Below are 22,568 nucleotides of genomic sequence, written 5' to 3'. Positions count from 1 at the left end.
TAGACCGTCCCCGCTGATGTTTAGCCCCCACTTGTATCTTTTAAAAGTTAATATAAAAGCATGAAATCTTGATACTCTCTCTTGCGTTCATTGGAAGTCGGTCTTATATCCGACGCCGTGTGTAATTTTTTTTTTTGAATAATTAATTTAAAAAAAAAAAAAGAAAAAGAATTAAACATCGAAATAGGAAGATACAAAAAAGTAGATTTAAAGAGCAACTGAAAACACGCTAAAGCGAATTTTTCCATTTCAATCGTTCGAATCCGTTCGATCGATAAAGTTCAGTTTTGTTGGAGAAGAAAGTTTTATCTGTGACCTCTGGTATTATCTAGTGAATGCATCCTGAATGAATTGTTACTAAAAAAGGGATTACTTCCATTTATTCCGGACTATAGAGAATCATCAAAAGGAAGACCACGTTAGGGGGAGAGTCGACAACCTTATCCTGTTCTTGTATTGTTTTAAATTTAAGTACGTTTTTGAAGAAGCTGCGAAATGGCGAAGATAATCTTTATTTTTGCCATTGTTGCTGTTGCTGTAACAACAGGTGAGTAGATACTTTCATTTTCTAGATTTTATTATATTGAGGAAGCTGCAATGAAGTTATTGGAAGTGCAAAGTGAATACGTAACGGCTGAATTGCAAAGAATCTTTAACAAGGAAAGCTTGAAGATACTCAGTGGTTTATATTGGATACGAATTATTGACGCAAACTGAAAAAGATACAAGTGAACACAAAAACCACGACCTTGTTCGAGAATAATCGAGAAAATTGCAAACTGCCCTTTTGTGGTGGTTAAAACCAGGTTCCAGTAATGGAGTTTTTCCCCCGGATCCAATGTGATCCAGGTGGGAGCAAAAATATATCTTTAGTACTTGAAAGTGTGGTAGTGATCATGATTGTATCTATTTTCGAATAGCAGAAATGGATTTGAGGATATGCAATAATTGTCGAATGGTATTTTTGCAAAATCTATATTTGGATTGCTAAGGAAATGGCGAAAGTGATCGCACCCTGAAAGTTTAAATATGGAATTTACCGATCAGGAGTTGTGAAGATTGTTTTGAGGCAGTAGATATTATCTGAGGAATGTGACTGTTGGTATGGTGAATGAAAGTAAAATGTTGGTGAACTTGGAATAAGAGGGAAAGTGAATGTTTGGTTTTGAGCTGTTAAGGGGGTGGTGATCGTGCTTGATCTATCTAAATGGAAAAGATTCCGGGAATACTGTCAGGCTGGATTTATTAGGAAAGAATTCTGATATGAGCAATAGATTTATCTGGAATACGATTCGCTGGTGTTATTTTTTGGTCCTGCAAATGCCGATATTTCGGGAACCAGTTGTTCCCTTCATCAGTGCTAACAAGCCTGCCTACCCCCAGAGTTATCTGAGTTTTAAGCTGGAATTTGAAGATAATGGCTAGGGAAGTACTATGTGATATTGGGCCTGCTGAGCTGCTAGTCAGCTCGGTTCCTGCTCCTGAGGGTACAAGCTAGTGCTGGGAAACCTAGTGAGATTTCAAGAAATTTATTGGTCTAAACACGTAGGCATGTCGTTACGTCTAAACTGTCCACTATATTTAGATATTTTTCCCTTTGAAGTTTTGGTGTCCTGAGTTGGCTAGGGTTGTCAGGATATGCTGGAATTCGCAACGTACATACCTCGTATTCCAGAGCTACCCTTGACATTAAGTTGAACATTTTTAATTCTTTTCTTGGAATTTAAGGCGAAATTCGTCCTCAAAACGGTGGAGCTTAGTTTTTGGAATAACATATCCTCAATGCCCGTTAATGGCAATCATATGTATCATTGTGGTTTCTAGCTTTACCGGTCTGGGTTATACGGGGAAGACCTCTCTTTATTGGGATATTTACGAAGGCTAGCTATTTGTTGCTGAGATGCAGCATATAAGGAACATGAAGTCTTTGTCTAAATTTATTGCTGAAGTGCCTTACATAACTTTAACGAGCCGGATGTCAGGCATCAGGGAAATACCGATGGACTGTACTTGGCAACGGGTACTGAACTACGGATTCATTGTGGTATCTTCCTTAGATCAAGGAAGAAGACACTACTCTGATGTCGTTCAGGAAGAAGTATCTGAGGACCTACCTCTCCACAGCTTAGTCGGGCCACGAGGTAGTTTATCTACTTTTGACAGTGCAGTCTTTTCAAGGGTAATAGCTTACGCCTCTAAATAACCTGCAGATCTAACTTCCGCCTCATTACCTAACAAGTCAGAATCAAATACAAAAGAAGATACCTCTCCTTTTCCTACTATCTAGTATCTTTTCCCGTCACCACTGTCGCTTTCATACAAATGAAAATGAAAGTGAAATTTACACCGAAGATCTTATGGTCTTCCATGAGGCGCCACGAAGATATCACATAATCATGCAACCAACATTTTTATCTTGAATCTCTCTTTCTTCTTTGACAGATTTTTAATTTGCTGATTATTCTAATTTGACGTCGATTTTTATGCAAAATCTATTCAAATTTCCCATCTACGTATTCAAAAAAAACAGATCGTCCAAACAGAAAGGAAAGGCTGACCTCTGATATTTCTCTCTCTTTGGTTTCTTTTTTGACAATTTCTTCACACCCAAAATGAGGGTGTGGAAAGATAATTATGCTTCAATCTTTTTTTTTGGTCCTCTCTCTCTCCTTCTGCTAGTCAATCATTGAATTCAATTAATGAGTGATTTGACCATGAATTTTAATTTGTGTGGTTTATTAAGAGCAGTTGGGTATCTATTTTTTCTTCATTGCTTTTGGTTTCGTAGCTTTTTCGTAGCTTTTTTTTTTTGGTCCAAGATCTGGTGTGTAGTTCAGGCGTATTTGGTGTTAGTGGAGTATACCCTAGTATCTAAATTTAGAAGATTTGTGAATGTTGAAACGTAATCGAATGAACTGGTCCCCGCCGTTACATAACCGGCTTTTGATGTAGATCATGCTTGTTGTGGATTTAGTGTTGCTTAATGTAGGACTGACTTGGTCCATGTGGTTTCTTTGAGTATTAGTAACGGAACTGTGAGTTTTTTTTTATCTGATGGTTTAAGGAATTTGTAAGGCTTTCTGGTCGGCTTGTGGGGTGATATCTGGAAACATGCGCAAGGGGATGTTTTTTGACATTTTGTTGAGGTCTGCCCTTCATTTTCTTGAAATTGTCATACTTTTCAAGGATAGAAGCGCTAGTTCTTAAGACTGGGAGACTTGATCCTCAGTATCTCCATAACATCTACATCGATTCTAGGGACGTTTTACGACCATTATCATTTGACAGGGTGGTCCTTTTCAATGCTGTGGTTACTTCGAACCTTGCTTAACTCCCAAAGGTACCAAACATCCAAGATTTGGTTCTTCCAACTCTAGATCCTCCGGCAATTAAGCCAAATTCCTCCGAAGTTCTTCCGAATTAGGTTTTTTTTTTGCTGGTGTCCACTTCCTCCTCGGCATTAACCCAGTACCAAAACGTCAAGATTTGGTTCTTCCAACTCTAGATCCTCCGGCAATTAAGCCAAATTCCTCCGAAGTTCTTCCGAATTAGGTTTTTTGTTGCTGGTGTCCACTTCCTCCTCGGCATTAACCCAGTACCAAAACGTCACAATCCCCAGCAGCACTCACTATTCTCAACATCCCTGACCATCTCATCCATCAACTGTCCTCTCTCATCAAAATTTCTGCGAAGGAAAACCTTAAAATTCATGACCTATACAATATCTTGGACAAATTGAATAAAAAAAAAAAAATTAATTTTTTTCTCTTTCCAAATAATTCGATTGCATCAATCAAAACTTGGTGGCCTTGTTTGCAACATTCATACACACACATAATTGCCATATATGATATATAACCACATAAAGTTGGCATAACTTTCCGATACCGGTACTGGCACTTGGTATGTACTAGTTCGCTGAAAACTGGTACCGGTTCAAAAGAAGATAGTTGGCATCCGCTTTATATGATTATGCCACGATTCAAAAAGGTGAACACTTTGACATTAAGCTCGTCTATCTCCAACTGATAATTATTATAAAATACCTTGCAACATGGGGGGTTATATGCTTCTTGGAAATATGATCTGAACGTGATAAGGTTAGATACTCTTCCGTACAAATTGCGGCATAGCTACAAGGAAGGTTCATAGCAGAATGAACAATACTGCTGGTGGTAGACCTCTAGGTTATCTAGTCATACCAAGTAGCTTCTTGAAACTATTTAGTATTTTGGATTTTTAACGAGCAAATTAATGTGTTGGGAGATCGTTATGGGATTTTATTTGGTTTACCACGAGGTTAAAGACATTTATCAAAGACATGTTGCATTGCCGGCGAAATATCAAACAACTTTTCACAAATGATTTTATGGTCATGATGGGATTGTGGTATGAATTCGTATAGAATATGCGAGGAAACTGGATGAGAATAAGAGTTACTAGTTGACCTTAGCGATATGGAATTATTGCATAGAGAAATCAGATATAATTTTTTGATATCATAAAGGATTAAAGAAAGAGTTGAAGCATCCAGTTTGGTCTTTCTTTTCCGCATGCATCTGGTTAGACAATGCCTTATTTCTTACTCAGGGTCGTACACATTTTTTGGGAAAATATAACCTTTTGAATATTTTAACTTGTTTTCGGCGTTATTTAATCTTGACCTTTACCTTGACTATTAATTTTTTTTGATTTGACAGCTGCAGGCAGTGCTGACAGATAAAAAACCAGAACTTTCACATTTGGTCTCCAATTTCTTTGCCTTTTTAAAATTTTGATTTTGAATGGGATTTTGTTGACGATTTATATGGGAAAGAGTTCTTTGAGTAGGTTTGGGTTTAGTTGCACCTACCCTGCAGCCTGTTGCCTTATTGTATGTCCTGTCAAAGTTGCTTGTTTTGCATGCTAGGTTGGGAGATTCTATCGGCCCTGCCCTCACTGTTTCAATTCCATCAATATCTTGAGCACCAGCACTTTTAGGAAGCAAGTCAATACACTGATTTAAATTTGGATTGGGAGAATGGGTTTGCCACGGGGTCGGTTGAACTTTCTCGGCAGATTCTCCCGGATATACAGGTTTACCGCATGCCTTTCTGCCTGAAATACGCTGTTAAGTTTGCCCAGTGGCGGTGATGGGCTATGTTTCGGGTTCACTTCACATATCCCTATACCTGCTCTGCTTTCTCTTTTAGATCCATGAGTATACGACAGTGCGCGATTCCTGAGATGGCTATTGCTCCAAAGTTTATAGTCTTCCCTGTCGAAGTCCTGATTTCAGGTTTGCAGCTCATTTGAAAAGCTGGCTCTTACCTACAACCCTTTCCCTCAGACGCGACGAACCGTTTTGAACTATTTCATTTTGAACTTGGGATTTCTTATGATTTTTGGTCACCCTTCAATATAGCTAGCTTAGCTATCTAAGGCTGAAACTTCTTACAAGGTTTGCGATAGAGCTGTTAGTCTCGAAGCTAAGGCGCTCAGATATTCATTGCCCAAGTTGGTTGGGTAGTGATGATAGTAAGCTACGTCAGTTATTTTTTGGTATTTTTCCAGTACTCGGGTAGATGGGAAATTCGAAGCACTATATTGTAGCCATGTTTTTTCGAGGGCGAATCGGGTGCATGATTTGTGCTGTGGACCTGAATTTTTTTCTCTAGGGCACTACTTCCAGTAATTTCTTTAGAGCGACTGCCAGTTAGACCTTACTTTAATCTTGTATTAAAACCTTAGTGTCTTACTGAGTATAGTAAATTCTGGCTTCTGGCTTCTTGGGCTTCTGTAAAATTTTAGTTGAAGCTTCTTTCAACAACAAGGGAAGTTTCAAGTTTTGGGTTGCATGCCCTTTCTCTAGCAATAAGTGTTCCTTTGTCTGTTCTAGATTACACCCGGGAGGAAAGAGTTTTCCCTTTTTTTCTTTTCATCGAAGGTTTGTCATTTCTGTGTTATTTTGGGATGCTAGTTTCCTTTGGTAACTCCCTCCCTAGAAGGTTGTTGAATGCTGGTCTCTTGTAGCTATAAGGTGGAAAAGATTGCCGTCCGAGCCTCTTTTTTTCTGTTCGTCCACGGAGGTAGAAAATCTTATAAAGAGGCATTCACTCCAGCTTCACCGTATAAACGACGGAGTCAGAGCGGGCGCCTGTGAAATTCGCACCCACTAAAAACCATCTCCGGTCTCTTTAGCACCAGTAACGTGGGACCCCAACTTAGGTATTACTTCGCGGGTTAGGCTTTCCCTTAGACACTCAGGGGTCTCTTTCCTTAAGCTTTCGTCCTCCTTGCTTCCTTTACCAGGTCATTCTTTATTTTTACAATTGCAGAGGAAAATATAAACTCTCGGGGCTCATGTTCCTTCCCAGTGTTTGGTTCAGGCTCGTTCTTTACATCGCAAGCTTTGAGCGGTGAAACTTCATAGGCTTGCATCCTCCGGTGTGCCACTATATGCAAGACAATTCGGGAACCATTCAGCCCAAAGCGATGCGATACTACCTGCAGCAACCACTGAGTCTCATGAGGAACTGGGCAATATGGTAATCGATTTCTCCGTATTTCCACTATACCCTAATGGTTGGAATGAGTCTGTGCGTCCACCGGCTTTTCGAAGACTCGTCCTATCTGCGTCGCCAGTTGCCAGAGATCTCGCAGCTTCTGAATCCGACACGTGGTAGCCAAAATAAATGGACCTTGCGGGATTTCTACGTTCTATGTGCCTCTCCATAGGTTTGGCATAGAATAGGATATTCATTTCATTGGTCCCAATGTCGACAGGGATCATGACCGAAACCGCCAGTATGTGGGATGACAAACTTTACCGTCAATTAAGTTCACTATTTTTACATTGCCTCTTCTTCACCCGGGTGGAAAGATAGGGTAGTTTGGGCTACTGATGACTTAGACTGCGCCAGTCATTCAGTCTTTAATAATTCATCCTCATTCTGTTTTCTCCTTTTGACTGTTGTACTTGTTCCAAGGTTCTAAGGTTCTCGATGAGTTCGCTGGAATTAGAGCTATTCGGGTCAGAACTGTGGAAAGAAAGTGGAAGGTTTTCTGAAAGTCTTGGATGGAACTGGAGCATATGACCAAGAACTGAAAACAGTGGTGCGCAGGTGTGCTTAGCCCGCATTTTTTCCATTTCCCTTTAAGGTTTTTCCGTCAATTCTTTGGGAATATAGGATCCCAAAGATAATAGCAAGCACCTCAGCCTAGAACCATAGACAGTGTTGAAGGAAGCTCCCAAATTCCGGCATGTTTGTAAGTGAGATAACTAGAAGCCAGTTTTACTTTGATTTGAGCACTACTCTCGGTTTTGATTGCGGACAATGCAAGCACGGATTCTTGTTTTGGCTCTTCTGATGATCAATTCAGGAAATCAATTAGTTCAAAGCGGCATAATTGCTGTTTATAGCAAGCATGCTTGCTCTGTAACGCACTAACACTGGAGCTAATGCGCGGAATTTTACATACGTACGAACCGAAAAAGGTCAAACATGCGCAATGATTCTTTTCCACCATACAATTTCAAGCAATGTGCCGGGGGACAAATTTCCTTGGATAGGAGATTTATGCAGGTTGCTTTCGTGGTGATGTATATGGTCTCAAATGATGCTGTGAGAGAAGCACTGCGCCTTTTCAGTAATTTGATCTTAAGTGGTTGGTTTCCGGAGGCCAGGGATGTGCAGTACTGTGGATGTTGATGATTCTTCGATACTAATGCAGTGGTTGCGTATTTGATTTTTTGGAGAGGGTGAATGTGTTCACGCACAGAGTGATGGACTTCAGCCACGGTCAGCTGTGTGACTACCAACTAAAAATCTCCTCGTCAGCGGTGAACAAGCGTGGAATCAATGTGTGTTCGCGGTGCTTCTAGCGAAAAGGTTTAAGGAATTAAAACGTAACACCATCTTCGTCCCTTCTTCAGTGCACGGGTATACATAATCACCACTAGTGACGATGTTACGTTTTAATTCTTTAGCTTGGAACCGTTTGACACATTACTTCAAGTTAGCCCCCAGCTCTCTTGGTTTCCCCTTCACCAACAGGAGGAGAGATGAGAAAGGGAGTTGCTAGTTCCAGGAAAGTCGAGTTCTATCTTTTTTGCCACAAGAAGATCCTGAACATAATGCACAACTCTTCTAACTCTATCTTCAGCATCTCTCTCACAATGAGGCCTGGATAGAGCTCCTTTGTGTTTACATGGAGTTGTTGACGGCCTTCCACAAGAAAAAAGGAATGATCGACGTCGTCCATCACTCTATTGCAGAGCACACAATAAGAGGATCATGCTTTCCAAATCTTCTGAAAGTAAGACTGAAAACCTCCATATCCGCTTAGAAGCTAGGTAAGGAAATAGCCAATCCTACATGGATCTAAGTTGTCATTGAACCATGGAGTTTATTTGCTTTGCACTTGTTAGGGAAACGTCTTTACGCGTCCCTTATTAAGGAGTGTAACGGAAACCATAATGCGAGGGCTAGACGCCGCCTACAAAGCTCTCCAACATTATACTTGTGTATGACGTATATGATAAACCTTCTCGCTAGGAACATCAGTCCATACCTCCGCACCGTTCAGCAGGACTGATTATGTTGTACTTATTAGAAACCCTCTCCTGCTACATAGATGTAGGACCTTCAACGTTTGCCATTAGCCGAAACTAAGACTACAGCCTTGTCTGCTGCTGCTGGTCCTTTAATTGGATTGAAAAAGCTCATATTCGAATGGAGTGTGAATCCAAGGTAGTTGGTATGTTGGTTTTGACTTCGCCGATCGACAAGCGTTAGATTAGGATTCTTTTTTAATCAGGGTGACTACTTTGAAAAAACAAGGACTAATGGTTTCGTCCTGGGCAGAGGCAACTCTTCAGACGTTGCTTCACCTCTACCCTAGGAGGCAACAGGAGGAAAAACGCTCCTAGCTTTAGCCTTGCTTAGGCTCAAACTATTGGCGGTTCAGCTTGAATAGCATATAGGAGCATTTATCCGTCTGTTGCCACTTTCGGTTACGCTGCTCCCAGGACAGAGGTGAGACAGCGTCTGAAGAGTTGTCTCTGCCCTGAACGAAACTGTTAGTCCTTGTTTTTTGAATGCTTGGGTGCTATGCCCCAAACGAGGGATCCGTGGACCAAAGAAAACCTTGGAGTAAATTGCTCTCCATTTGGTCTGGCCCAACATCATGCAGATGTGGATGTGGATCCCCCATATCCTAAACAATGACTACTTTGTTTTTTTCTTTTCAGCACAAAACTGAAACCAAGAGTGGTCTGCTTTGCGTCTGTTGAAAAGTGCGTCGGGCATACTCGATCTGGTGTAACTCTTCTGCCGGGTGAAGTCTTATCAGATTATCATAGGAAGTGTTTTAAGTTCGGCCCTAGGATGAAGCCCTGCGTTACTTCGGGCGTAATTCCCATTCTTTTCTGCCCCTGTAGCGTCTCATGGAGCAGGAAGCTGTCACTTAGATAATTCCCCAATATCCGTAAGAGGTAACCCTGAATTTGGAATGAATTTTCCTATGTGTGCTTGTGTTCCAGTGCCACAGCTTTATGAGCTGTATCCACGGAATCTATGATAGTTTCCACTGTCGGCCTCCCTGCATTAAAACCGAACTGTCTTGGAGATAAGTCCCTGACAGATAGGGTTGTAAAGAAACAATTCGGACTCGAAGTGGAAATTATGCGGGTCTGGAACGAAAACTATGCGTCCTCCTTATTATCTCCTTTTTTCAGCAGAATTTCTATTCCGGGCCTTCAGGAAAACTCCGGGCCATGGGGGAATCCCCTTTTTCATCTCCATTTTTGATGGTCCCCTAGACACTATGTATCGCTTCATCTAGTCTCTTCCTGTTGATTTTTTTAAACATTTTTCCGGTCGTGCCAAGGATGGAGTATGGTTGGTATGTAGACGGCAGCTCAAGGTCTCCTTTCCCTTTGTTGATATTGACAGTCATAACCGGAGTCATAAGGTCAGAGGTATATTGGCGAGGATTCTTCTTCGGAGTCAGGTGGTGTCTTGAATGGCTGCAGTTGACTCCGAATATTTGAAATCTCAGTAGGCAGGAACTCTTTTGGTTGTGTTTAGACCAAGTCATTATATTTATTTAAAATCAAAAGAGAACACCACTGAAGGCCAGAGCTAAGAGTACAATGGTTCCATGTGAATGCTGAAGTCTTAAATTCCTTCAAACTTGCTCCACGAAATGCCACTTCAAACAAGATTCATTTGAAAAAAAGCCCTTCAACATCCATAATTTCTTCCTACAAAGTACTTCCGTATAAGACACAAAAAGGCTATGTTTTCATCCCCTTGTGGTTCCGGCATATTTTCTTCCTTTTTCTCTGTAGTCACTTGGCAACTTCGCCTTCACTCCATGCAATTTTCACTATGCATACAAAGTGCACATACGTTTTCCCTTTTAACATGCATACATGGCCAAACTGCACTTTCAAGCAAGAATGTAGTTTTGAACAAAGTTATAATTGTTGCATGCTTGCATTCTTCCTCCTTTCCGTCCTCAGGTCCACCATATTGTGTGGTATTACCATTCACGCGTAGCCACTATATGTAGAATGCATTTTCGCAATCTTGAAATTGGTGCCTCGAGGTTGCAAGTTGTAGCCTTGATGGATAACTTCTTGTTTGAAACTATGCGTGGTGTATGTCATTAAGTCGCAAAACCTGTAGTGGTTATTCATTAGCCTGCAATTAGTATTGTTCCAGTTTCCGGAAGTACCGAATACTGAAAAGGAAGTTTAATTGACTCGGTGGAGTGTGCGGTCAAGTGTTGTGGTCGAATGGCTTGAACAGGTTTTGGGGTTTTTTTTTAAAGAGCTCATTTGAATTTCGGACCCATAATGAGATGGAGCATTGAAACTGGCGGAGCTAAGTGTCTTCGGAAGGTAACCTTATAGCTTCGGGTTGAAGTAATGCTCAAGGGTCTCACCATACTCTTAATGGATATATGCTTGGCAAGGCGGTCTATTTCTTAATGTTACTGTGGGCATGCTGCGGCTGAAGTACCCAAAAAAACCACTCTAGCTTTTGAATTTTTCGGAAACTCTATTCCCTAATGTGGTTCATAGTTCAAAAAGGACACCGTGAGTTGATCAGCGGATGTTTTCAAGCAAGACATGAGTGACACTTCTCTCCTTGTTAGAGCCAATCGCAATAACATCAACAAAGAGACACTCAACAAAACCATTTCCTACCACACAAGCGGAATTCCATATCGAGAGCCTATTATCCACTCAAAGCCTGAAAGGATACGATCCAAGCACCATTCGACTAGTCCTTCCTCATTCTCAATGCTATACAGAAATCTACAATACCCACAAAAGTTGATCGTTTTCCTGGTCTCGTCCCGTCTCCCAACCAAGTTTAGAGGAGCTAACAACAGGGAACTGCATAACATACCTCGCCTCCACAATTTTCCACTTCTAACTTGGCCATATTTTCATGGAGCCATGTTTGGTACGTATCCTCGCACAATAGCCTTCTGTAGATGAACTCGAACCCGGCGGCAACAACGGCATCCCACTGAGAAGCAGTGAACAATAGAAAATCACCTCATGGAGCCCTCGAGTGAGACAATAAAGGTGTCCAAAGAAAACTGAACATACCCAACGAAGCAATCCACCCACCCACCCTCTGTACGCGTGCACTATATGACAAAACATTTTCCTCACAAGACAATGGCAACAGATTGTCAAAGTGTTTCCAGCTAATATAATGAGCATGGCTGGTTGCACTCACGGTATGACAATGCATAGTGCGTTTCTCACCTGGGCCTGTGTATCTAAGTACTTTCAGATAGATATTATATGCGCGTAGCAAGACTATAAAGTGCATTTCTAATTAATGCCGACATCAATTCTTTGGCGAGGTTGCATACCTCACCTGCGGAAAATCATGTCTAGCATGAAAGATGTTAAGCAATGTGACCACCTGCACTCTGTGCATGTTCTGTCTCTGGCTGGGGCTGCATATACCAGAAATTGTATCTTTTGTTTTCATTGAGTATCTTACGTAGCTAAAGGTGAGATAATGGCTTAGAAGAATTAATTGCCGTACGCCCGCCGAGTACTGGGTAAACGAGCAGATATTCCAGTGAAGTAGTTTTTCTCTTGTCAACGAGCGTAAGTTATCAGAAAAGTTTACTCGATTAATTGAGTGGGTGGAATGATGCAGTGTCGGGATAGTTTGGGAACTTACTGGGGGGAAGACTATTTACTGGGAAACTTTCCGGGACCAAAAGGATGGAAAGGAAAATCAACAATGTGGATGGAAGGATTTACTCGGAACTTCATTCTTTACAGGAAACAGTGGGAACCCTTGGAAGTATGGTAAAAATACAGAAGGGAGTTTGCTACGTGCTGATGTCCATGGTTTGTGTGGTTTACTTTGTTTGAAATGCTGAAATTCATTCCACTACCTTGCGGGTAACGAGAACGTCAGCTGAGCTTTGAGTGGCTTTAGTTACGTGCTGGTCACCACGTACTCCAAGGACTTTATTCGTAGAATGCTAATGCATGACTAGCGAATGGTTGATGAATGTTATCGCATGTTGAGTAGGGCTCAGTTTATTATCCTGGATAAGAAAATATTAGTGAGCTTTTCGAAAGTAGTGGGTGCCAGGATCTTCTAGGGCCAGGTCTTATTCCAACTTTGCAGGGTTGACAAATTCTAAGACAGGTTTTCGTAATATATGCCAGTTTATCAGGACGTTATTTAACCGGTTTTAGTAACTTATGAATCAATATCCTGTGGCTTCATACAATAGACAGTCTGCTGATTCCTCCACACCATATATAAATGGTACTTGGGAGAGATGTTAATTAGATATTCGTTAAAAATTTTGCTGTTAACCCCTGTTTGTGTGTGAAAAGGAGGAGTTCAACGGAGAGGCATCCATACCCCCCCCCCCCCCTCGAATTAAGGAATTTGATTTCTGTGTAACAAGGGCATAGAGAGTGGAGCATTTGCTTTTTAGGAAGGAGTTGAAATTTATTGCAAGATACCAGGAATTTTTGCAAATCCAGAGGTTAGTAACTAGCACTCTTTTGACTACCGGTATGCTAACATATCCAGAAAAATTCGGGGAATCTTCCAATCTAAAGCCTTACAGGAGCTGTCTGTAGTGACCACAGTATCCTGGGGGCAGGTTGATCATGTCTCCGTGTCTAGGCTCGTCTTATTTTTTAATGTTAGGAATGATCTTATTTGTACTTCGATTTTTCAAGAGAACCTTTGTCGCAATTCTGGGATCTATCCGCATGGCCATATGGTCTTCCGGGTATAGCGAATTAATTTGTCGCGTGAATAGGCTGACTGAGATCATGTTCGTTATTATCGGCACTGTCTCATCTGATGTGGTATTAAAAAAGTTGTAAACCTTGAAAACCATCAGATGGCAAACGGACCTTAAATGCTTTCACCTCAGTGTCTTTGTCACAGGTCATACTTGCAGCAGAATGTAAGGCACAGATTTAGCTGGGAGGGATCTCTCTATCTCGGTGATGTTTTTTCAAATGTCGTGGCGGTCCCGGCCATGGTTCACCAAAAATACTATATATGCCTCCTTAAATTGATATCGATCATCATCCGTAGGTATTCCATATGCATTTCGGTAACTGGAGATATTGCGCATTTGTCGGATTGGACCTAAGCAATACAAAAAAACCTTTCATACCTGAAGTCCTTAGCTTCTGGTATCCTGAATTGTTGTTTCTTCGAATGATACCTCTCAGGTTACCTCACAACTGCTTGCATGCAATCGATCGGATTCCCCTCTAAGTGTCCAGTAAAGTAGTGACTCACAGCACTATGATTTCATTGTTCCAGTAGCAGCCGGGCTGTTCATTGAGGAGTGAGTGACATTGTATGTGGGTGGGGGGTGGGTAATCTGAGTGACAGTTTTTGTGTTTATACCGTTTAGGGATATATTCGTCTCGCCTACTGTGGACCGAACATTTTGCAAGACTTTTGGTTTTCTGAATTTTACTTCTAGATGATGGCCCTCATGTACGAACCGCATAGAGGGCTCTCCTGCACTTCGGCAGCTGCTGGAATTTAACTAAGATAACCACGGAAAAGTGAACGTACAGTCGCATAGCAGGCTCTTCTTAGCTCTTTGAACATAGTTTGATCTCTACATCGTGAATACATAGATTTCTGAGAATCTGTTGCAGAGGTACAGTTTGTCAGGATATTAGCGCTTTGCGATACTTTTTTGCGGTAGTTCTGATTTTTAAGAGACTGGTGACAGTATTAAATTTTGAGTCATTTAGTTTGGTTTGCGGAGGAGTCAAGCATATTTCGTCGAACCGAGAACGATGGCACGTGGGCATGACCGGTGCGCTATGCTCCATTTGGGGGATATTGGCCACTGTACATAGTTTGGTTCCATGGTGCTGGAGAGATTTTTATAGTTCCTTTGCGGTAAATAGAGTACACACTTCGCCCTACCGTGTGCTTTTTAATGCTTCATAGGCATCTCCTTTATAGTCCTTATGTCTTCCTTCAATTTGACTGAAGAACTTGTCGTGGTTATATTCTCGGATCCTTTGAGCTCAAGCACATTTTAAATTTTTTTCAAATCGACGAGTTTTAGATCTGTTTTGACGCTTCCGAAAATGTTGGCGTATGACCCTTCGATTCGTTTAGAGATGATAATTACCTTAAATTACCTTCCTGAAGAGATGTTTATAGTTCCTTTGTGGTAAATGTAGTACATTTGAGAGGACATACTTGAGCCACTTCAAGAGCCAATATTCTGTCCGGTTCCTAGATGTCTGACATAGAAGCGTTTGTTGTCATGATGAAGTTGGTACATGGTGGAAGGGACGAATATTCGGCACCCTGCTGTACCTTGGAGATCCAATATTTTGTCATTGAGTGGTTTCAAGATCGGATGATGATGATTGTGGACGCTAGTGGTTCCCCCTAATTCATGGCTGGATCTTCACGGAATAAATTTTGTTTTCATTTGTGCGGCCTGGCCATGGTTGTATGTTTACCAGAGAAAGAAGGCCGAGTTCGGCATTCGCTATCTGATCATGATGATATCGCATGTTTCCGTGGCGCAAAACAGTGCAGGAAGAGTGAAAATTTTTGGAAAAGTCATATGGCAGCTGAATCCCCAAAAAATCGACAGCGATAGCATGTAGGCTGCTTTGGATATGACTTCACTCTTCTGAGAATGTTATCTTTTTTATGGATGATGATTACCATCTGTCGGTCCTCTTCCTATTTCCCCTTTTTTAGCTACCATCTTTTTCTAGAGTTCTGTATCTTTCCTGCAAGGTTCTTTGTAAGCCAGTCGGGAGCCGAAATTTCTTAATCTGTTAATCAATGAATGATCGAAGTTTCCTTTTATGCTGTTGATTGGGTTTTCTTAGTTTTCTGCTGAGCTGGGAGTTGCCCCTGTAGCTGTTTTACATTTAACGAAGGTCACTATTGGGGATTGGAAGTACATTTTAACAGCCGAGCTAGGCACACTTGATTTACACCACTACATCGGGTTCTTGGATTCTGTCATTCAGTTGGCCTACCAGAAAAAAATTATGGCCGACTATGGCTAACCAAGTGTATAATTGCAGAGTACCATGGTATCACCTTATTCAAAAATATTTGTTTGAATGGTTTTTTTGATAAGCACCCAGAATTTTGGCAGTCCAGCTACACGTTTTAAGGACCGAGTATACAGGATTTTTCTTTGTTTGTCTTCCCAAATCTTTGGCAATCCTTCTCTTTCGATTGGTCCCTAGGTGGTCCTCCTGCCTTTCTTCGTGGAACAAAAGGGGGAGTAAGTTCCTCTCTAATTCTCCAGTCCGTCATCAAGTGGATGCGGACTTAAGATCGCCCAATTACCAACCAAAATATTTTTATTGATGGTTCCTTGAACTCTTGTTTCAGTTAAACTGGCATCAAAGTATCAACCCCATGTGCGACATTTTTGTAAAAGCTTTGGCTTCTGAGAATCTATTGACATAAATCAGCGCTAAATTGTCAAAATTGCTCTCATATTTGTGACAGACATAGTAAGGTTATCAGGAATATTTGTACTTTTCGTTGCGTTTTTGTGGAATTTTCGATTTTTAAGAGTCCGATGACAAGAGTGAATTTTGAATGGCCTAGTTTGGCTTCGTAGTTCCAACAAGATGAGAAGAGAGAGGTTCCTGCATGGTATATAAAGAGAAAACCTAAGCCTATTGACATTTCTGAAAAGTCCTCTGTCAATGAATTTTGACAATCCTCCTATTTTCTCAATCTGTGAGATTACAATAGAAGTCTATATTAGTTTCCAGTAAACCAAGGAACATTTTATTGACCAAAGGTCCGAAATACCTTAATGTCCATGTTTTTGAGTGAACAAACTATGCTATTAACATAGTATGCTGGTCCCAAGCCCAGGTAAAGGAGGAGGGTTTGAGGCAACGTACTCTGTACTATCCTCAGTAAAACAAAAATAAAATGCTGAGATCAGGAAAAGAGATAAATAGAGTATAGATGGAGTTATTCTACTATGCTAAATCCTACCTGATCTCTCTTGGTGACAGGCCCCGCGACAGGTCGACCAAGAAAATGCATACAATGTCGTTACAAACATGATGATCGGATTGAGTCATAAGCCTCGGAGAAATGCTAGGGCGTCCACCTCAGTCGACGCGGCAGGACGGCCCCGGTCCTGTCGAGAAATGGGCAAGGGTTCTTGACGCATGGACGGCGTCAGGACGTAAGCAAGTTAGTCCGCACACAACGAACAAAACAAATACGTGTCTGTACGCTAAATGTTGGTACCCTAACTGGAAAGACGGAGGAACTCGCAAGAGCCCTTCGGAAAAGGTGCATTGACATCTGCGCTCTGCAAGAAACCCGATGGTCTGGTTCCAAAAGCTGCGACATTGAACGCGAACGCGGTAAAAATGGCTACAAACTTCTCTATTTTGGTAACCCACACACTCAATATGGTGTTGGCATTGCCATCTCAGAGGGTTTCCGTGATGCCATTAAAGAAGTCGAACGATTTGATGATCGGGTGATGAAGCTCACCATTATATCAGCTGATCGCACTATTCACTTCTTCACCGCGTATGCACCACAGACAGGTCGACCTGATGCCGAGAAAGATGCCTTCTAGCAAATTCTCGATGAAAAGACTTGTCACGTGCCTGCTGACGATTACATAATCATTGCCGGCGACCTTAATGGTTATGTGGGTAAAAAGGCAGACGGTAACAGGTGCCATGGGGGAAAGGGGTTCGGAGCGCGCAATGAAGGCGGCGAGCGTATAATCGATTTTGCGGACACCCATGACCTTGTACTTATGAACACATGGTTCATCAAACGATTGTCTCATCTTCCCACATTTTATAGTGGGAACAATAAAACGCAAATCGACTATATTCTCATAAGACGCCAACACTTTACCACTGTCACTGTTTGCAAAGTCGTTCCCTATGAGACCATCGCACCTCAACATCGGCCGTTGATTGCCGTCCTGCGAATTAAGCCACCGATAAAACAGCGTGAGGAACGCACTGGCCCGCCTCGCATTAAATGGTGGCGATTTGGTGAGAAGGAAGAAGAAACGGTCTCACTCATACAATTGCCAACCATTACGACTGTGGAAGAATCATGGAACCAAATGAAAGACACGATCCACAAAGCGGCCTATGCAACCCTCGGGGTCACCAAGCCGGGTAAGCGGTACATCAACCGAGATACTTGGCTTTGGAATAATGATGTTGAAATGAAGGTTCATGAAAAGAAACGCCTCTACCACAAATTTCTCGACGATAAAACGCCTGCTAATTGGCAAATTTATAAAAATGCCAACCGGGAAGCAAAGAAAGCGGTCGCTGTCACCCGAGCGAACCATTTCAAAAATCTTTACGATAAACTGGACACTCGGGATGGCGAGAGAGATCTGTATCGACTTGCTAAAAGCCGTGATGAACGCACACAGGATATCGAACACTTCTGTTGTGTTAATGACAAGAACGGTACTTAGCATTCCAACCGTCGAGCCGCAACGGATAGATGGCGAGAATACTTCGAGCAGATTTCAACTGAAGAATTTGCTCATCCTCCACTTCCACAATCATTGCCGACATTTGGAGCAGTTCCACCAGTCAGCGCAACTGAAGTCGAGGAGGCAATAAAACAAATGAAATCGGGGAAGGCAACAGGACTTGACGACATCGCATCTGAGGTCTGGAAAGCGAAGAGCTGGGACCCAACACTGTGGCTCAGTGAATTCTTTAACCGGGTTATTCAGGAAGGAAAAACACCATCTGACTGGCAAGAAAGTGCCACTGTTCCAATATGGAAAAAGAAAGGTAGCCCAGCAGAATGTTCAAATTACCGTCCGATCCGGTTACTTTCCCATACTATGAAGATTTTTGAACGCATTCTTGACAACCGTATTCGCGAAATCGTTGAAATAACCGTGAATCAAGCCGGATTTGTCAAGAACTGCGGAACTACTGACGCAATACACGCTGCGCGGTTACTCATGGAGAAACACCGTGAGAAGCATCGCCCTCTTTACATTGCCTTTCTGGATCTAGAGAAAGCGTTTGACCGTGTACCACACGAACTCATCTGGTATGCTTTACGACAACACTTAGTGCCAGAAGAACTCGTGTGCTGGGTTCAATTGCTCTACCACGATCCGAAAAGTAAAGTTCGAAGTATGGCGGGTGTATCAAAACCGCTTCGTGTCTCTGTTGGTGTTCATCAAGGAAGTGACCTCTCACCACTCCTCTTTGTCCTTGTTATGGACACCGTCACACGGGAGATCCAACGTCCAGCGCCCTACACACTGCTTTATGCAGATGATGTTTTCCTAGCATCTGACAGCAAAAATGGTCTCGAGCAACTTGTTCAAAAATGGAATGATCGCCTCATGCAACACGGTCTCAGATTGAATTTAAACAAAACCGAATTTTTGACGACCGATCCCCATGAAATAGGCACAATCACTGTCAGCGGCAGTGATCTGCCCAGAACTGAGCGATTTAAATCCCTCGGGTCAACGCTATCAGCCAATGGAGAACTGCGTTATGAAATTGCTTCACGCATTAACGCAACCTGGATGAAGTGGCGTTCCACAACTGGTGTCCTTTGTGATCGATGTATCAACGAACGTCTCAAATCTAAAATTTACCGCAATGTCGTCCGTCCAGTCGCTCTCTATGGTTCTGAGTGTTGGCCGACCATAAAAGACAATGAACGGCGTCTTGCGGTAAGGGAGTCGAAGATGCTACGTTGGACTAGTGGCGTCACACGTTTAGATCACATCCGAAATGAGGATATCCGCGATCGTTATGGGGTTGCACCGATCGTGGAAAAGTTGCGAGAGAGGCGTCTTCGATGGTATGGTCACGCAATTCGTGCAAACGAGAATTCACTTGCCAGGATTGGTCTGAACATCGAAGTCGATGGTAAACGACCAAAAGGCAGACCTAAGCAACGGTGGCTTGACACGCTGGATGGCGATTTGAAAGCCTAGAGATTGCACCCAGATCAGGCATTCGATAGAGCCAAATGGCGAAGCCGATGACGACGAGCCGACCCCGCTTGTGAACGGGGCAAAGGCTGAAGAAAAAGAAGAAGAAACTTTAAGTTTTTAGCTTAGAAAAGGCATTTCTGGGAAAACTGCTGAATATGGTGTATTCGCACTGACAACCATTCATGCTGGATTTCTGAAAGGATTATTTGTCAAAGTTGAGTTCCAATTATCTTTTCATGATAAGCAGACCAATTTTTTGGGATGCCTAAGATAGGACAGAAGATGTTCGGTCTCTTCTCTTGCTTACTTTTGAGCTTACTGCAGTTAAAAATGTAAATAAACGTCCCAAATGTACATATGCAGGACAAACAGATAATTCTTCCCGCTTGACTTGCTTCGATTATCTTACGAATTTCACCTGGCACTATGCCAAATATTGCAAAAAACCTGTAAATTCAATTCACACCTAAACAGCAAACAAGGTGGCCGCATAAGTATGGTAAATAGCTAACTGTAATTTTCTATTTACCTCTAAACGGCAAACTATATTTCATGGAAATAGGTAAACATTCATCTTTTGCAATAAGATATTATGCGAAACGGCTACCGGTTGAGATATCTAAGTTGCAAATTACCAGTTCCACCCCGATTCTACCACTGCACTCCCAGCAATACCAGCAATTCCATACCATTATCAGGTCGTCCAGACGTTGGAACCCAGCTCAGTATAATATCTAAAATACGAGTATTATCGAATTACGATATTTCAATATTTATTAGCACATTAAAAGCGAAAGTAGTTTGACATTGGCTGGTATGCAACTCATAATCGGCGTGATATCAAGAAAAACAGATTTTTTTTTTATTAAAAAAAATCAAGATTCATGCATAACGATAGTTGCAGATTTATGCATAAAATTCAATCAACTTCAGCAAGTACGAGGGGTAATTTTAATAATCTTAATAAGTTGGATTGCTGAAGTTGCCGCAGACAGGAAATGAGGTAGATTTCACTAAAGAACAAATGACTACGAGGAGTTTGCCAGGTAGATTGCTTCAAGGTAGTCCCCTACTACGGAGAAGGGTGAAGTGGGGTAGAAGCGCTCATTGTTGCATTTTCTCCAACCTCATTGTGGATTTTTCCAGTGAATGAATAGTCAAGGTTAGAGAATTTATAAATGAAAAGTCAGAAAATCTGATAGATACAGAATTTTATGTAAAAGATACTCGTAATAAGGAAGTTTCGATGAAAATCTATGGAGGTTACTCGTGAAGCGAGCCAAACCCCGTTGTTGGGTATACCAGTTCCACAATATTCAAATCTTAATTAATTATTCAATTCTTAATTAATTCCATACATGATTTCCTCACTAGTTTGAAATTTATTCAGCAAATACCGACATTTCGGGAACATTTTGCTTCCTTCCTCTGGGTAAAATGGCTTCCATACAATGAGTTCAATATTCATTTGTTGGTTAGTTACTATACTATGGGCTGGAAACTTCTGCAATTAACATAATAGATACTATCCTTCCAAGTCAGATGAATTTTGAAGATTTGATTTGGTCACATGAAATCCCCATTGAATATCTGCTTTCATTCTTTGGTTAGTTCGTTGATTTTCATCTAATTGTATCTTCAGTGGTGGTTTTAAAAAGATTTAAAATTGTTGCAACAGTAACTGCAACTAAAAGTAGTCATTTAGTAACCTAGTGAAAAAGATGGGTCTTGGGTGGGGGGAAAGGTTCAAAACCTACCGTTGGCTCCTGTCATACGGTTATGTGAGACTTTTTCTCACTAAAACCACCTCCTTCTCCTTCGCTTACCCCGCGGGACTGCCATTTCGGTATTACATCGCGGGGCAGGATCAGTTATGAACTGCGGCTTCTGTCGTCATTTGTCACTTTTCTGCGAAGCTCCTCCCTCCTCAGCAGATTGTGGATCGCCTTCATTAATTTTTCAACCGCCCTCCAAGATGTTTCAGAGGCAAGCATGTGGTCCACGATATTCTCGGGTGTCAACCGTGCCTCGGCGTCAATTTCCGCCTCCGCTCTGTGTGCAGCGAACCCCGCGGGCACTTAAAAACAGCATGCTCTGCATCTTCCGGAATCATCAGGCATGTTGGGCAATACGGGGAGTCGTCACGCCCGAAGCGATAAAGGTATGCACGGTACCCTCCGTGTCCGAGTTAGGTGGTAACTAACCTCACCGTGTCTTCGCTTGATCCATTTAGAGACATCTGGAATAATCCTGTGTGTCCAGCGTCCTTTAGGTGAATCATCCCACCTTTTCTGCCATTCCAAAATAGAATCACTTCGTGCCAATTGCCGACGATTGGTATAAGACTCACCGATTGCATATGATGGCTCATAGAGGCGTCGACCCTCATTCGTCAAGATGTCGATGGGGATCATGCCGGTTATGATACAAGCTGCGATTTTTCTTCTGTTTGCTTCCACTTTCAAAGACGATGCCCAGACTGGAGCTGCATAAAGCAAGATGGAGCTAACAACTCTCGAGATCAGGAGCCGACGGCTTTGCCTAGGACCACCAATATTTGGCAACATTCTTGCCAACAATGGAGCCACTCCGGAAGCCTTGGTGGCTAAATTTTCAAGATGAGACTTGAATTTCAGTCTTTGGTCAACCATAACTCCTTGGTATTTAAGCGTTGACTGCGACTGTATTATGTGTTCTCCAATCCTGATCTTTATCGACGTCTGCTTCCTTCGCTTTGTAATCAAAACTACCTCGGTTTTATGCTCCGCGAGTGTCAGACCAGCTTCCTCTAGCCAAGACCTGATTTCAAAAATTGCCTCGTTTGCGAGTACCTCGATCTCATCAATGTCTTGTGCGACAATAGGTACTCCGATATCGTCTGCGAAGCCAATGATTGTGACTCCTTTGGGTGGTTGCAACTTTAAAATTTCGTCATACATTATTATCCACAGGAGAGGACCGAGGACTGATCCTTGTGGAACCCCGCAGGTTGTTGTATACGTTTTAGGTCCATCGTCCGAATCGCAACACAATATTCTCTCCCGGAGAAATTCCATGACTATGTG

The 22,568-nt window shown here is 42.0% G+C and overlaps 1 protein-coding gene across 1 annotated transcript in view; it reads left to right on the top strand.

Moving 5' to 3' along the window:
• Nucleotides 1-82: 82 nt before the first annotated feature.
• Nucleotides 83-22,568, top strand: part of LOC119647845 (chitin deacetylase 1) — a 67,451-nt gene continuing 44,965 nt past the window's right edge. The window contains exons 1-2 of the mRNA XM_038049102.1: nucleotides 83-321; nucleotides 396-547. Coding sequence (XP_037905030.1) covers nucleotides 496-547 — 52 coding nt within the window. The 5' untranslated portion in view covers nucleotides 83-321; nucleotides 396-495. The remainder of the gene's footprint in view (nucleotides 322-395; nucleotides 548-22,568) is intronic.

The sequence above is a fragment of the Hermetia illucens genome, chromosome 2, assembly GCF_905115235.1.
Source record: "Hermetia illucens chromosome 2, iHerIll2.2.curated.20191125, whole genome shotgun sequence".
Classification (NCBI taxonomy): Eukaryota; Metazoa; Arthropoda; class Insecta; order Diptera; family Stratiomyidae; genus Hermetia; species Hermetia illucens.
Note: the sequence above shows the minus strand (reverse complement) of the source record. Positions and strands in the feature narration are given on the sequence as shown.